This window comes from Lycorma delicatula, chromosome 3 (genome assembly GCF_047948215.1).
Source record: "Lycorma delicatula isolate Av1 chromosome 3, ASM4794821v1, whole genome shotgun sequence".
NCBI classification, from domain to species: Eukaryota; Metazoa; Arthropoda; class Insecta; order Hemiptera; family Fulgoridae; genus Lycorma; species Lycorma delicatula.
In genome coordinates, this window is record NC_134457.1 from 207,135,723 (window position 1) to 207,150,530 (window position 14,808).

Consider the following 14,808-nt stretch of genomic DNA (forward strand, 5'->3'; position numbering starts at 1 on the left):
CAAAGCGTTAAATGCGAGCCGGGGTGTAATTTTTTGTAGAGACCTTCTAGATATAGATATCTCGGAGGTAGTTGATGAGCTTTGCCACCAAGATGTTGTTGAAGTGAAACGTATGATGAAACGGCAGAACGGAACACAAGAACCGACACCGTCTCTTATATTAGCATTCAATCTCCCAGTTCCACCAGAGAAGATTAAAGTGGGTTACCTCTCGGTTCAAGTACGACCATTCATACCCAACCCACGGCGATGTTTCAGATGCCAAGGTTTTGGTCATACTACAACATCTTGTACAAAAACTGAGATCTGTGCTCGATGTGCTAAAGAGGGTCACAATGACACTAACTGCGAAGAAAGTGAAAATGTGCAAACTGCAGTGGTCCACAAAAGGCAATTCTCAAAATCTGTACGGAGCAAAAACTATCTTTTCCGGCTGCACGTAGAGAATATAAAAAGCTAAACAATTCACGGAACCTGGCTAAACCAGACGTATCTTTTGCCACCGCTACATCTAATAAAATTCCTACAAATGTTAATAATCAGCAGTGCGGATCCTGCAATGAGCTTAAAAAACTTGTTCAGATGCTATCTGATCAAGTAGCTTCACTTACAGCCACTATCTCAGAGCTGACAAAAATGAATAAAAAGTCCTCCGTCGCAGTTAGTGAATCAAACAGTGTGATACATACGAAAGTTCCTGTTCCCAAAGTCGTACCGGCGCGAATGGCGACTATCACAGCTGGCAGTAGGCCACCTGATGGGCTCCCCGTAGGGGGATCCCGCGTAGCTATCTCCTCTGGGATGTCAGCTTCAGCGTCCCATTCAAATAAATCTCCTCCACCATCACCTCATATACTGGAGGATATGGTTGAGGAACCACCTGACCCTAGGGCATCGGAGTTCTTTAAAATAAAAAATACAAAAAAGAAAAACCGAATCCACGTACAACTAATTTTTATATAATTTCCGAAACTTAATTTTTTTATTTATTTTTTTACACTTATGAACATTATTCAGTGGAATGTTAGAGGTATTCGGTCCCGCATTGAAGATATTAGAGTACTGGCGCACGCACATGATCCACTAATCATGTGTTTCCAAGAAACTCACCTTCTACAACATGACCCAGTTACACTCAGAGGATACTTCTGTGAGAGATACGACTGCCTAGTAGACAGTAGGGAGAGTGGTGGAGTAGCGATTTTCATGAAGAATGGGGTGTCTGCTACAAGAATTCAACTAACCGCTGTCATCCCTGCTATTGCAGTAAAGGTCTTTATTCCCTTCAAATTGCATATCTGCAATCTGTATCTCTCATCGAACACTGAGTTCAGTGCTTTAGATGTCTCAAATCTCCTCACGCAAATACCATCTTCATCGTTAATAGTAGGAGACTTCAATGCCCATCATATTTCCTGGGGCTCAACCTTCTGCTCCACTCGAGGAAATATGATAAACAGATTGAGACAAGACTTTGAACTTTGCCTACTGAATGATGGATCACCCACATTCATGTCCTTATCAACTGGTACTGTATCTAACCTTGATCTCTCCATATGCTCACCGAATGTGCTCCCTCATTTTAATTGGTCTGTTTGTGATGACTTTCACGGCAGTGATCATAGACCAATTATTATTGGTTTCGGTGTAGACTGCGAGATTAAAAGAAGGCCACGGAGATGGATTGTTGAAAAGGCAGATTGGAACGGATACCATAAAGCATTCCAATCTCAGTATGACGATGAAGCGAACATCCTCGACCAATATTCTTCTTTTACGTCCATGATACTTGAGAATGCCAACAGATGTGTCCCACAAACATCGGGTAATCCTAGACGTCCTTTCGTTCCATGGTGGAACGATGATTGCAAATATGCTATTAGGAATCAACGACAGGCACTACGAAGATTTGATCGTGGGCCTACAACAGAGCATCTAGATTTGTACCGCAGGGCTAGAGCGGTGTGCCGTCGAGTATTCTTGGACGCTAAGAGGAATTCATGGACGAAATACGTGAGCACTATCTCACGCACTACTCCCACGTCTACTGTATGGAAGAAGGTTCGTGCAATTTTCGGATCACCGAAACAATCTATTCTTGGTCTTATTGATGAAGGAGAACTCCTTTCATCATCCTCGGAAGTGGCAAATAGTCTAGCAAAATCTTTCCGCTCGGTGTCTCTCACCTCATCATATAATAACGATTTTTCAACGTTACAAGATACAAATAGTATTATCGTTAAACATTGGTGATTCGGTTGGTGAATTAAACACTCCATTCGTATTTAAAGAATTGTTACATGCACTTAAAAACTCACGGGACACTTCCCCAGGACCGGACAACATTCGCCTTTCCATGCTTTCACACCTTCCTAATTCGGCACTACTACAACTTTTGAATATTTTCAACGGTTTATTCTCCGAACAAGTCTTCCCACCCGGCTGGTCTGAAGCATTTGTTATACCAGTGCTGAAGCCTGGTAAAGACCAAACGAACCCCTCAAGCTACCGCCCTATTTCGTTGACAAGCGTTTTGTGTAAAATAATGGAGAGAATGGTAAACCGCACACTTACATGGTACTTGGAGAATCATGGCTTTCTATCTCCAGAACAGTGTGGTTTTCGACAAGGACGATCTTCTATTGACCATTTAGTGTCACTGGAAACAGCCATACAAAACGCTTTCCTAAATCGGCAGCACCTCGTCGCTATCTTCTTCGATATAAAAAAGGCGTATGACACAGCCTGGCGACGTGGTATTCTTAACACTCTCAAAGAATGGGGAATCAAGGGCAATATGCTTGCTTTTATCCGGGGATTCTTAAATCACCGAACGGCTCGTGTTCGTGTAGATGATTCGCTCTCAGATAGTGTCATCTTGGAGAATGGAGTGCCCCAAGGTAGTGTATTAAGTGCCACCTTATTTTCTGTAGCCATAAACGATGTTACCAAATGTGTGCAGGCTCCTGTCTCATGTTCTCTATTTGCTGACGACTTTGCTATCTATATTGCAAGCCGTTCAACGCCTACAGCAGAGAGACTACTGCAGAACACTATATCTCACCTTGAAGCTTGGTCCAGGATTACTGGTTTCACATTTTCATCCGAAAAAACAAAATGTGTAGTTTTTTCTCGGCTACGAAACCCGTCTATTCCGGAAATATTTCTGAACGGAGAGACTATTACTATCTCTACTTACAAGTTTTTAGGTTTATTTTTTGATAGCCGTCTTACTTGGGTCAAACATTTAAAAGTATTGAAAACAAAATGTTCCAAACTTCTAGATATGATGCGAGTCCTTACTAACACCAACTGGGGAGCCGATAGGTCATGTATGATACGTTTTTACTATTCCTTTGTTCGCTCCCGTTTAGATTATGGTTGTGTCACCTACTCTTCAGCTCGTCAATTCGTGCTTAAAATGCTGGATAGTGTACATCATACTTTCCTTCGGCTTGCCACAGGCGCGTTTAGATCAAGTCCTGTCGCAAGCTTACTTGTAGACTGTGGTGAACCATCACTTTGGGATAGACGAGACCACCTTTTATTATCTTATTTTGCTCGTATCAGAGGACAGCCAAATCACCCGGCTCTTGACTCGGTCTTTAGAAATCCTAATCTAGGAAAGTATGAGGTTCATCCACGTCGTACTGCACCTGTAGGTGTCCGTACCTGGCGTCTGCTGCAGCATATAAATGTTGACACACCGTCATTCTTTCCTATGTATCCTTGCTCATATCCTCCATGGAGAATAAACCTTATAAATTTTGATTATGACCTGACTACATACAATAAACAATCAACAACATCTATTGTCTTTCAGCAAATGTTTCAGTGTGTTCTCTCCCAAGATGAAACCAGACGCGGTTGTATACCTGATGGATCGAAACAAAACGATACAGTTGGGTGTGCATTTGTTGTCAATGAAAGAACTTATATGTTTGGTCTACCCGGTGTTACGAGTGTGTTTGCCGCTGATCTGTACGTTATAAGTAGGGCTCTAGACATCATTAACCCTAAATATGGAAAAATTCTTATTTGCAGTGACTCGTGTAGTGCTCTCCAAACCTTAAAAAACTTTTATTCCAAACATCCTATCGTCATTGAAATTTATAACGCAATCGCTGAGTTGAATAATCGCAACACAGAGTTGAGTTTTTGCTGGGTCCCTAGCCACGTAGGGATTCCAGGTAATTAACATGCAGATTCCGCTACCAAAGAAGCATGTAATCAGCCTCCTTTCACCACCCGAGTTGCTACTTCTGATTTCATTAACTATGTAAAACAATTATTAAGAACAAGGTGGCAAGGTGATTGGACAGCTACCGTTGATGATAGACTCCGTCGGATTGGGGATTCTGTGTTACCATGGGACTCCTCATACAGAAAACCCCGGCGTGAGGAAGTAGTTCTCTGTCGATTGCGGATAGGACACACGAGGGTCAGACACGAGTACCTGTTTACAAGAGGACAACCACCTCTATGCGCAAGATGCAACTGCCGCGTGACTGTGCGCCACATACTCGTGGACTGCATATGTTATGCGGCATTGCGTCGTAAATTTAAACTACCCAGAAGCATCCGTGGTGTCTTGTGTAATGATAAAGAGGTTTTAAACCGGATGTTTCTGTTTTTGCGTAGTATAGGGTTAGTACAAAAATGTAATTACTCTGATCTTATGTATTGTTTTTGTTATCCGAGTGGCGAGCCTTTTACACTCCCTATCGGAATTTTGTTTTATGTATGTATGTTCATGTTTTGTTGTTGTTTTTTTTTTTTTTTTTTTTGTTTTTAAATTCGTCTGTGATATTGGTTTTAGGATTTTTGTGATATTAGTTGTAAGTTTTATCTCTTTTTTTTAGTTTTAAGTTTTATTTAGTTTTAATATGATGGTTTTTAACGTAGTTTTGAGTTGCATGTTAGTGTTTCTGTTATCCGAGAATGGGCCTTATACGCCCATTCCGAATTTCGCTTACTGTGATAGTAGTTTTGGGTTTTGGTTACTTTTACTTTTATTTATTAATTTATTTTCCGGGCGATGATAACGACCGCTCGTTTTTCGCCCTAAAAAAAAAAAAAAAAAAAAAATTATTTGAGAGTGTAGATCAAAATCTATAATACTATCATGATAATACTAATACTAATAGATAATGACTATAATACTAATAGAGTATGACCTGATTTCAGTAAGGAACTCTTCTTTTCAAGCAAATCTTTTCGAATTATTTTACTTTCTTGGTCGAGATCCGCGGAGAAAATATTTTAGTACACTTGAGTCTTGCTCAGTTTTTCACAATTGCAGTTTTCTTTAAATTGGATAAAAGGATCAATAAAACAGGGCGATTCTTATCAGGTACATCACCGAGTTTTCTCAAAACTAAAATTCAGAATCTCGTAAGTTTACCACCATAAACCCAATTATACAAATCCAAAATTGTTTCCTTTCGTTTCCCATTGTCTTCATCTCCATTTATAGACGCGCCGTAAAATATTAAATTGTTTTCCCTCATTGAATCACTAATTTTATATTATTTAGATAATTGCAACCCGACACCTTCATTTTCCCTACTTAAACCGTCTATAATTTTGTTTTGTTCCTGGAGTAGAGAGGCAATATTTAAAGAAGCGATCTCCTGCTTAATCACTTGCAGAATATTTTCGTTGATTTCCTCTTTCAATTTTTTGTAGTAATAATGATAATTGTACGAATTCCACTGACGTTTTAAAGTATGACAGTGAACCAGTTGTTCAGAGAAAAAATAATAATAACAGTTGTTAAATATTATGCTCAAAAATATAATTTCCGAAATGTGCAAAAGAATTTATAATCCTGAAAATTACAAAAATAATCAATTCATCACGTACAAGTAGTTATGTTTGAAGACAAAATATAAACAAACAATAATAAAAAGAATAAACAACAGTATGTTTTAATACATATGTCATACTAAGATAACGCATGCATTCGAACCCTAAACTAGTTCATACCAGTACCAAATACATATGTAATGTATAGTATTGATTCTCAATAATTAACCAAAAAATTTGAATTTTGATAAAAATACAAATTATTCTAACTCAATTATTTCCAACAAACAAAAAAAAACAAAGATTTACCACGCTGTAACAAAAAACAACTAAGTAAATAACTTACATACGATCGAAAAACACTAAAATTAACATAGCGATCTAGACACGTCCGCTCTCAATCCGATCAGAAACTCAATCTTTTGTCAAAAGTATTTGAGAGGTTATTTATTCAGATGATGAGGCCTATTCTGGAGCATAGTCACGTTATTCCAGATCATCAGTTTGTTTTCCGTAGTGGAGACTCCACTATTGAGCGAACTCGTAGACTTATTAACGTCATCAATAGGAGCTTAGAGAGGAAATAGTTACTGTTCAGCAGCCTTCCTAGATGTCCAGTAGGGCTTTGAGAAGGTCTGGCTGCCTGTACCTCTTTGCAAGTTGAAAAGAACTTCCTTAAACTGTTCTATCTTGTTCTTCGTAACTTCCTAGATGGTCGTTTTCCCAGGTAAAATATAATCAAGATTTAACTGCGTGTTTCGAAGTCGAGGGTTCCGTAAGGCTCAGTTAAGGGTCCTCCTATATCTTCACTGCAAACCTTCCGGTTGAGATGGAGTCACTATCGCTTCTTTTGTCGATGACACGGCTATTCTGGCAGTTGATGACAACCAAACTGTCCCCTCAACTAATGTACAATCTGAATTAAATCTAGTCAGCAGGTGGCTGGGTACATGGAAGATAGAGTAAATCAAAAAATGTCCAGCTGTGTGACATTCACAATGAGAAGAGGAGACTACCCACGGTTCTACCTTGGTGACATTTAATCTCGTATACTGAAGTTTAGGTACCTGGCTATTCACCTTCATGTAGTCTGATGTGAAAGGTTCATATGAGAGAGAAAGAAAGGAACTTAATTTTAAGGAATTGTACTGGTTCCTGGACAGAAGGTCTGAGTTACATTTGTCTAATAAACTACTTTTATACTCAGAAATTTTGAAACCAATATGAACATACGTTGTCGAACTATGGGGCACGACAAGCCAGATAAGTATTGAAATCATGCAGAGGTTTCGGAACAAACTAGCAAGGTGTGTTGCTGAGGCTCTGTGGTTTGCTAAAAATAGTAAAATTCACGAATATTTGGGTTTACGGTACCTAAAGTCAAAAGAATTTTTTAGGAAGGGAATCAGTCCTTCATTCCCTTCCTCTATGTTTCTATTTTAACTTTCATTTTTAATTTTTTTCTCTTTTTGTTTATTTTTTCTTCTCTAAATGTTTCATATAAGTGTTTTTCTATTAATCCTTGTTATTGTTATTGTTTTCTACTCTGCTACTGATAGTACACGTCTTCAAAAGTACCTTGGGTACGTTCTAATTAAAAAAATTACCATTAATTTTCTATTGCTTAATTTTGCTTCGAATTTAAAAAGTCGTAATTCAAATAAGTAAAGTGTTAGAATTTTAAAACTTTTTTGTTGATTTTTTTGGTGGGTTTTATTTAATTTACTTGTAATTTTGGTTTGATTTTATATTTAGATTGACATGCAAAAAGGGGACTTTAATCAAAACAAAAATCTCTAGGAATAAATTTAAATATTTTCGTAAAAATTAACAAACAACCCAAAGGGACCTAAAAAGACTGCTACCGAACGTGTACTAAGGTTTTCTCGAGTGTGTGATATATATATATATATATATATTATTTATAATATATATATAAATATTAATATATTATATTTAAATATATACATATATATATATATATATATATATATATATATATATATATATATATATATATATATATATATACATATTAACTTATTTATATTTATTTATTCATTTCAATGTATAAACAGGTTTATGTCCACTTATAGTCACTTAATGATAAATAAATTTTGTAGAGTATGAAAATCTCTGACCCGAATTCCAACCAGGGACCTCAGGATATATATATATATACCAATATAGAATTCTTTCTGTATTTGAAATGAGAACCCTCCTCTGGCTGAAAACTCAACTTGAAAATTTTCAGCCTAGTGCTACTAACATGTGCTCTACTAACATGTGGATTTAAGTTTTAAATTGTATAAATCAATTCTTTACGGGATATTTTTTTAGAAAGAGTAAATAAATTATTTACTTTTCTATAGAGCCTGGTTTTTTTTATCGTCTATTATAGGATATAATAGAAGATTCTTTCTTTTTATAATCTGTGCAAGTCTTAAATTTGCCAATAACGCTTGTAAATCATCTGTGATTCAAGAAACACTAGTCACAATTTCTCTCTCTGAAAATGATGATGCTTATTATAAATCAGATCCTGTGATAAACAACATGATGGTGTCACGTGAAGAGCAGACTACCAGCTTATTTGTAATCTGGGCAGGCTGATGTAAAAGAGTTTATTCGGCTAACTGGAAAATGTAACAAGAAAACACTTTGCTTTACTTATTTTAACCTATTAACTCTGGAATAGAATGCTTATATTGTTAAGTATTATTATGTCTTCTTATTTTTCAGGAATGATTATTTAATTATGTAGGGTCATCTTCAATCATTATGATTACATAATCTAACAGAATAGAGAAAATATGTGGTGAACTTCTGAAATTTTTTTCTACTCTACTAAGTTTTGTAGAGTAGAAAAGATTACTTTTCTTGTAAATATCAGCCTCCAATCCGGAAAATTCCCGTACGCTTTAAAAAAAAGCAGTAGTAATACCTGTCTTTACAAAAGGAGATAAACTCTGTTACTCAATATAGACCAATATCTGTACTCTCTATCTTCTTTAAAATCTATGAGAAATGTATGAAGAACAGATTAATATCGTACCTCAATAAAACTTTTTTTTTTAGTAAAAACCAATATGGATTCATGGCTGGGAGCAATACTGAAAAGGCACTCTTAAATTTTACTACCCAAGTATTTCAGGGCATAAATGATAAAAAATGTGTGAGCGGTCTATTTTCAGACATAACAAAAGCTTTTGATTGTGTAGACGACAATGTCCTTCTACGCATTCTGTGGATGAGTGGCATTAGAGGTGTTTCATTTGATTGGTTTGAGAGCTATCTGATCAACAGGCGACAGTGCGTGAGTATAAAAGGGGGTTTAAGTAACATTGCTGGGGTACAATATGGAGTACCACAAGGATCCATATTGGGAGCCATACTAATCATAATATATGTAAATAGTGTCTGTTTGGCCCGCTTAAAGGTAATGTATACGCGTTTGCAGATGATACTGCCTTGTGTTATATCCACAACACCTGGATAGAAGTGGTTGATGACATGCAATCAGATTTGGACGCACTGCGGTTATGCTTTTTAAATCATTATATGATCTTGAGCGTTGAAAAAACTTTGTATATCAACTTCTGCTAAAGGGGAAAATAAAATTGCCACTTACAACAAAATATAAATGTAAAAAATGTGTGATAAATAAATCCGACTGTTTAGAGTGTAGTGAGCTCGAACAACGTGATATTTTTAAATACTTGCGCATTGTGATAGATAGTGGTCTAACCTGGAAGAATCATATTGCGCTATTAAAGCAAAAACTTTTCAACTATCTTAGGATATTTTATTTTTTAAACAAACTATCCCCAAAAATAACCATCAGAAAACTTTATTTTGCTATTGCGCATAGTCGACTAGACTACGGCATCAGCAGTTGGGGAGGAACTTATGTTACAAATTTAGATTCCATAATCAAAATCCAAAAAAGATTCGTTAGAATGATAAGTAAAAAAAGAACTACGGATCATTCTTTGCCAATATTTAGGGTATTGTCTATATACCGCTACGTTATTTATATGTTTATAAAGCAATGAAAATTTATCAGAAGTGGTCATAGAGATAGTATGATAACCGAGTATGAACTTAGAAGAAAAAGGAATGTGTATGTCCCCAGAGCAACTAAAACGAGTTATATGAAGTTCTTTTCAAGTACTGCTCCCAGATTGTATAACATACTTCCTAATCGTATAAATACCAGTAGGAACCTAAACACTTTCTTAAAGCTACTAAGACGATGGCTAATTAATATTGATGACGCTGAAAGTATGTTCCATGTAATTACATGATTTACGATTACATATATAATTAATTATAATGCTTTATACTATTAGTCTTAACATAGTAATAGATTTTTACATATATAACTTAGCGGGTAGCACTGGATGAAAGGTTTATTAGTAAACATAAATATTTGACGACGATTGATCTTCTCTATACTTAACTCAGAAAAGATGAGTTTCCACCAGAGTAAATCATGAATTGAACCAAAGCTAATCCTCCTGTATAAGATAAAACTGTTTACTTTTCCCCTTACTCTAACTAAAAAGATTAATAGAAAAGGGATGGTGCCACAAAACGGGCAAGACCCTTGTGGACGCCTAATCTTTCATCTTTTACAAATAATATAAATTAAGAAATATAATTAAGTTAAGTTAAGTAATAAATATTAAATTGTATTATAAAACAATGTTAAATGTTAAAAGTATGATTAAGTTAAGTAATATTATAATTAGTATTAGGATTACTCCATTAATTATTAATTCTGTAAAAGTGAAAGAAATAAAGTATAGTTTTTGAAACGTAAGAATATGAAAAGTTCGACATTTGAAAAAAACGGTGTTGATAAATGTATTTATATCTGTAGTGTTCATGTGGATTTGCAAATATGTGTTGAACAGTTTTCCCCAAATTTCTATAGACTTTTCGATATGAAAAGTTTTTGGTAGTATGCGTGAATTACGATGACATTTTATTGTAATATTACTATTAAAAGTTTAAATAAAACAAAAATTATTAAAAATTCAGAAAATCGATGTTTTTAAACATTGATCAACTAACTTCCTCCCTCACCAACAATATCCCCTCCAAAATATTTTTTTTTTTGGCCAGTTGCATTACTGCAATTCTTAGAAAGACATAAAAACTTTTTGGTTAAAAAATATGCAGTAATTAAAAATACAGTTTTTTAATTTTTTGAGAAGGGGAGAATTTGGGACCAATATTTTTAAATGATACAATAAAGAAGTACGCATGTACTTCTTGATATTAATAGAAAGTGGGATTATTTTTGAAAATTTTTTTCAAAAATAATCCCATGTCGGATAAAACTATTTATCCGACACCCTGGAGATATTAATACCAAACCTTTACCAACAAATTGCCTCATATACACAAATCTTTGTGCCAAATTTCACAAAAATTGTTTTATCCAGTCGAAAGTTATTAGCTTCAAATAGGTCAATACATAATACGTACGTAAGAGCATTACCCACCATTTTCTTTTGTTTTTTGGGGTCCCTGGAACGTAAAACATCAATAAGTGAGAAAAATCTATACCCTTTTTTTTGACTGATTACCATACTTTGTTTCTTGAAGCATATCTCTAGAGCTATGATACCAAGAAAGTAATATAGTGTCATGACAAAAATATGGTTTTGCAATACAGCTATTTCAAATAAAGCAAGCGAGTATAAAATTTAAATAATATTTATTTCACGTGTAAAATAATTACATAGATTCAAGTTCAACACTGTTTATTCTTTAGGATTTAGCCTACGTAATTTTTCTCAGAGATTATAATAAGGATACAGAACCGTACCATAATATTATTGTACAGTACAGTAATAGTTTTCCATTTGTTTTAATTTTTCAAGTAAAATAACATATTTAACCATAAATATTTCTTCATAATTTGTATCTCTAACATAGCATTATTTTTACCTTTGGAGCGAAAAAAAAAATCAAAGACAACATTTTACCAGCTGCAACTTTAGAACAAAGAGTTTCAGGTTATATCTTCATCTAAAATTTTCCTTCAATGACTACGAATATTTTTCATTCAATTAATTTAGGTTAAAACATCTTGAAGTACTAGATATAATTTTTTTTCTTTAATAGAATAAAGAAGTCATCTTAAGTTAAACTGATTTGTACTAAATGTATTATATGAATAAAAAAACATAAATGCAAAATAACTTTAAAATGTTTATTTTAACATGTGAACTTAAAATTATAAAATATTTTTTTATTTATTTTTAATTTACAATATTTTTTTTATAAAATAGATTTTTGTAAAGGAGTTAATTGTCGATATTTTTACCTTTTAAATACTTTTAAATACATTCCACCCTCTGTTTGAGTGACAAAGGTTTTTGGATCGATTTTAAGAGGTGCTGCAGTTTTCTTTGATAGCTCGAATTTAAATTTCGACACAAGTGAAAATAAAGTTATTTTTGACTGCATTAATCCATATCTCTTGCCTGAAAAAATAAAACAAAAAAAGTTACTAATATAATTGTATTTATATATATAAACTAGCTGCAGAGGCGTGCCGTAGGAACGCTCTCCGCAGCTAGACCCTCCGAGCGGGTTGCCCTGGAGAGCGGCGTCACGGAATAGGATTTATAAGTGTCCAAAATTGAAAATTGATTACCCTCTTGTATAAAAATATTTTTTTTTGAATGAGAATTGATATAACGAAAATTACATTAGAAATTTAATTCTAGAAATTGATACTAACGAATCGGGATTTTTCGCTAGTATCAGTACACTCTGGTGCTTACTTTTTGGTTATAGTTCATTGTTTTATGAAGAAAAATAATCAAAAAAATAAAAAGAATCCCTTTCGGCATGCCAGAAGGCGGAGGTAGATGACCGTTATCCAAAGAATTGTTAAATGCCACCCATATCCACCCCCATGGTGCGATTTTGGCCGTTAACAAATTCGACCGAGATTTTGGAATGAGTTATTCCTAAGGAACAATTAAAAAGTGATTAGCACAAAATTACGGCAGCTATTGTACCCACAAGAAAATGAAATATATATATATATATATATATATATATATATATATATATATAAACGTTTGAGCTGACGGTGGTTTTGGAGTCTGGATGATGTGAAACGCGAAGATATGTCGAAATTTTTCGGAAGTCGAATCATGATAAGTACTATAAGTAGGTTTCCTAATGAAATCTATCTAAAATATATTATTAATATATATTTCATATATATATATATATATATATATCGATATATAATCATACAACAAATATACACCTGATCATCACGGAAAATGTACTGTCGAGTCGGAATTTTCCGCTAGTGATCGGTACAATCCGGAGATAAGCTAATAGGGAAGGACACATACACAACAGACACACATACAAATGCCCTTTAGTAATGTGAGATAAATACGCTTTTATATTAAAAAATGATATATATACTTTTTATATTGTAAATTTTTCGTGATAGTTTTTAGGAAATTCTGTGGACATGAATGCAGTTTCAATAATTTATTGGAAATTTTTGGATATTTGTCTGACTATCTATATCGTCTTTTTATTACTTTGTTTCAAATTTAAAAACATCAAACTGCAGAATAGATTTTTATGCAACTTATAGGAATATTTCTTATCTTATCTCCTACAGTCTACTCTAATAGGCTCAATTATACTCTGAAAACGCCATAAAACTGTACATAATAGCTTTCTACTAGGCATTCGTACTAGGCATCCAAGAAAAAAGGAAATATGAATGAAATTCTATTGCCTTATTTAAGCTTAAAATAGACGTATATCAATCAGATTACACAGTTCACCAAAATTCAAGGTATTTTAACTCTTATAAATACAACTTCTCTCTTACTTATTTATAGTCCTGGCAGTATACTCAACAACATTACTTTAAGAACAAACAAAAGACTGGTATTCTTTTTTCATCTCAGTTTATTTTTTTGCACACGTCACTATCTTAATAAACACTGGAGTATACAGCGTAAAACAAAAATTTAATGTTTTATCCATTTTTGTCAATATCTAATCTATTAAATACATTGTCTCTTTTAAAAATAAAGTTCTTTGGATAAAAGCTTAAGTAATTTTATTCAGTTTTAACGTAGCCTACATTGACCAGTAAATTCTATCTGCAGCTTCAACCAACCCTCTCTCAATGAAAAATGATTGTGTGATATTCAGCCATAAGTTACATTTATTTACAACTTTACATTCTGTATCGCTGCTCTGATAAAGCACTTGATTTGTTCAGCTAGGTACTGAATCGATTCCTTTCTTTATTCATAGAAGATTTGAATAAAATATTTCTTTGTTATTTATCTAGTAAGTTACATATTTTAGAAAGATGAACTTATTCTTACTTAACCATTCATATTTCTGACTTTCTCTGTCTCAAACAAAACAAAATAGCTAAATTTAATTTCTATGAAAATTAAATTAATGGTTGTATAAACTAATTCTCGTATGTAGAAACATTTAGTTTCTTCTATACAATCAACAATTATTTTTTAATAAAAAAATAATTCGATTTTATGAATCCTAGAAAAAAACAGTCAATCTAAAAATTAATTAGATCATTTAATATACTAATCGGAATTATAAATAAGTGAAAATTTTTATGAGTGAATTTATTATATAAATATATTTATTTACCTATACAAAAACGTGGTCCTTCTCCAAATGGTAAATAGCTAAAAGATTGTATCGGGTGTGAGGGTGATGTTTTGTTGAAACGTTCTGGATCGAATTTTTCTGGATCAGGAAAATATTTAGGATCTCTTTGAATTCCAAGTACTGGTATGTTCACAATAGTTCCCTTTTCCAGAATCTTTCCATCTGGTAGTTTGTAATTATTTTTGCATTCTCGAAATAGAAATCCAGCGGCTGGATATTTTCTCCATACTTCTGAAAATTCAAGAACATGGAAATTAATAATATTTTTATTTTTTATTATTATAATTACCC

General features: G+C 33.7%; 1 protein-coding gene across 1 annotated transcript in view; it reads right to left on the bottom strand.

Annotated features, from left to right (window-relative positions):
- LOC142321295 (uncharacterized) overlaps positions 1-14,808 on the bottom strand; it is a 78,635-nt gene that overhangs the window by 43,756 nt on the left and 20,071 nt on the right. Inside the window, exons 4-6 of the mRNA XM_075359292.1 lie at positions 14,497-14,748; positions 12,146-12,308; positions 11,411-11,494 (exon numbers count right to left, since the gene is read on the bottom strand). Coding sequence (XP_075215407.1) covers positions 11,411-11,494; positions 12,146-12,308; positions 14,497-14,748 — 499 coding nt within the window. The remainder of the gene's footprint in view (positions 1-11,410; positions 11,495-12,145; positions 12,309-14,496; positions 14,749-14,808) is intronic.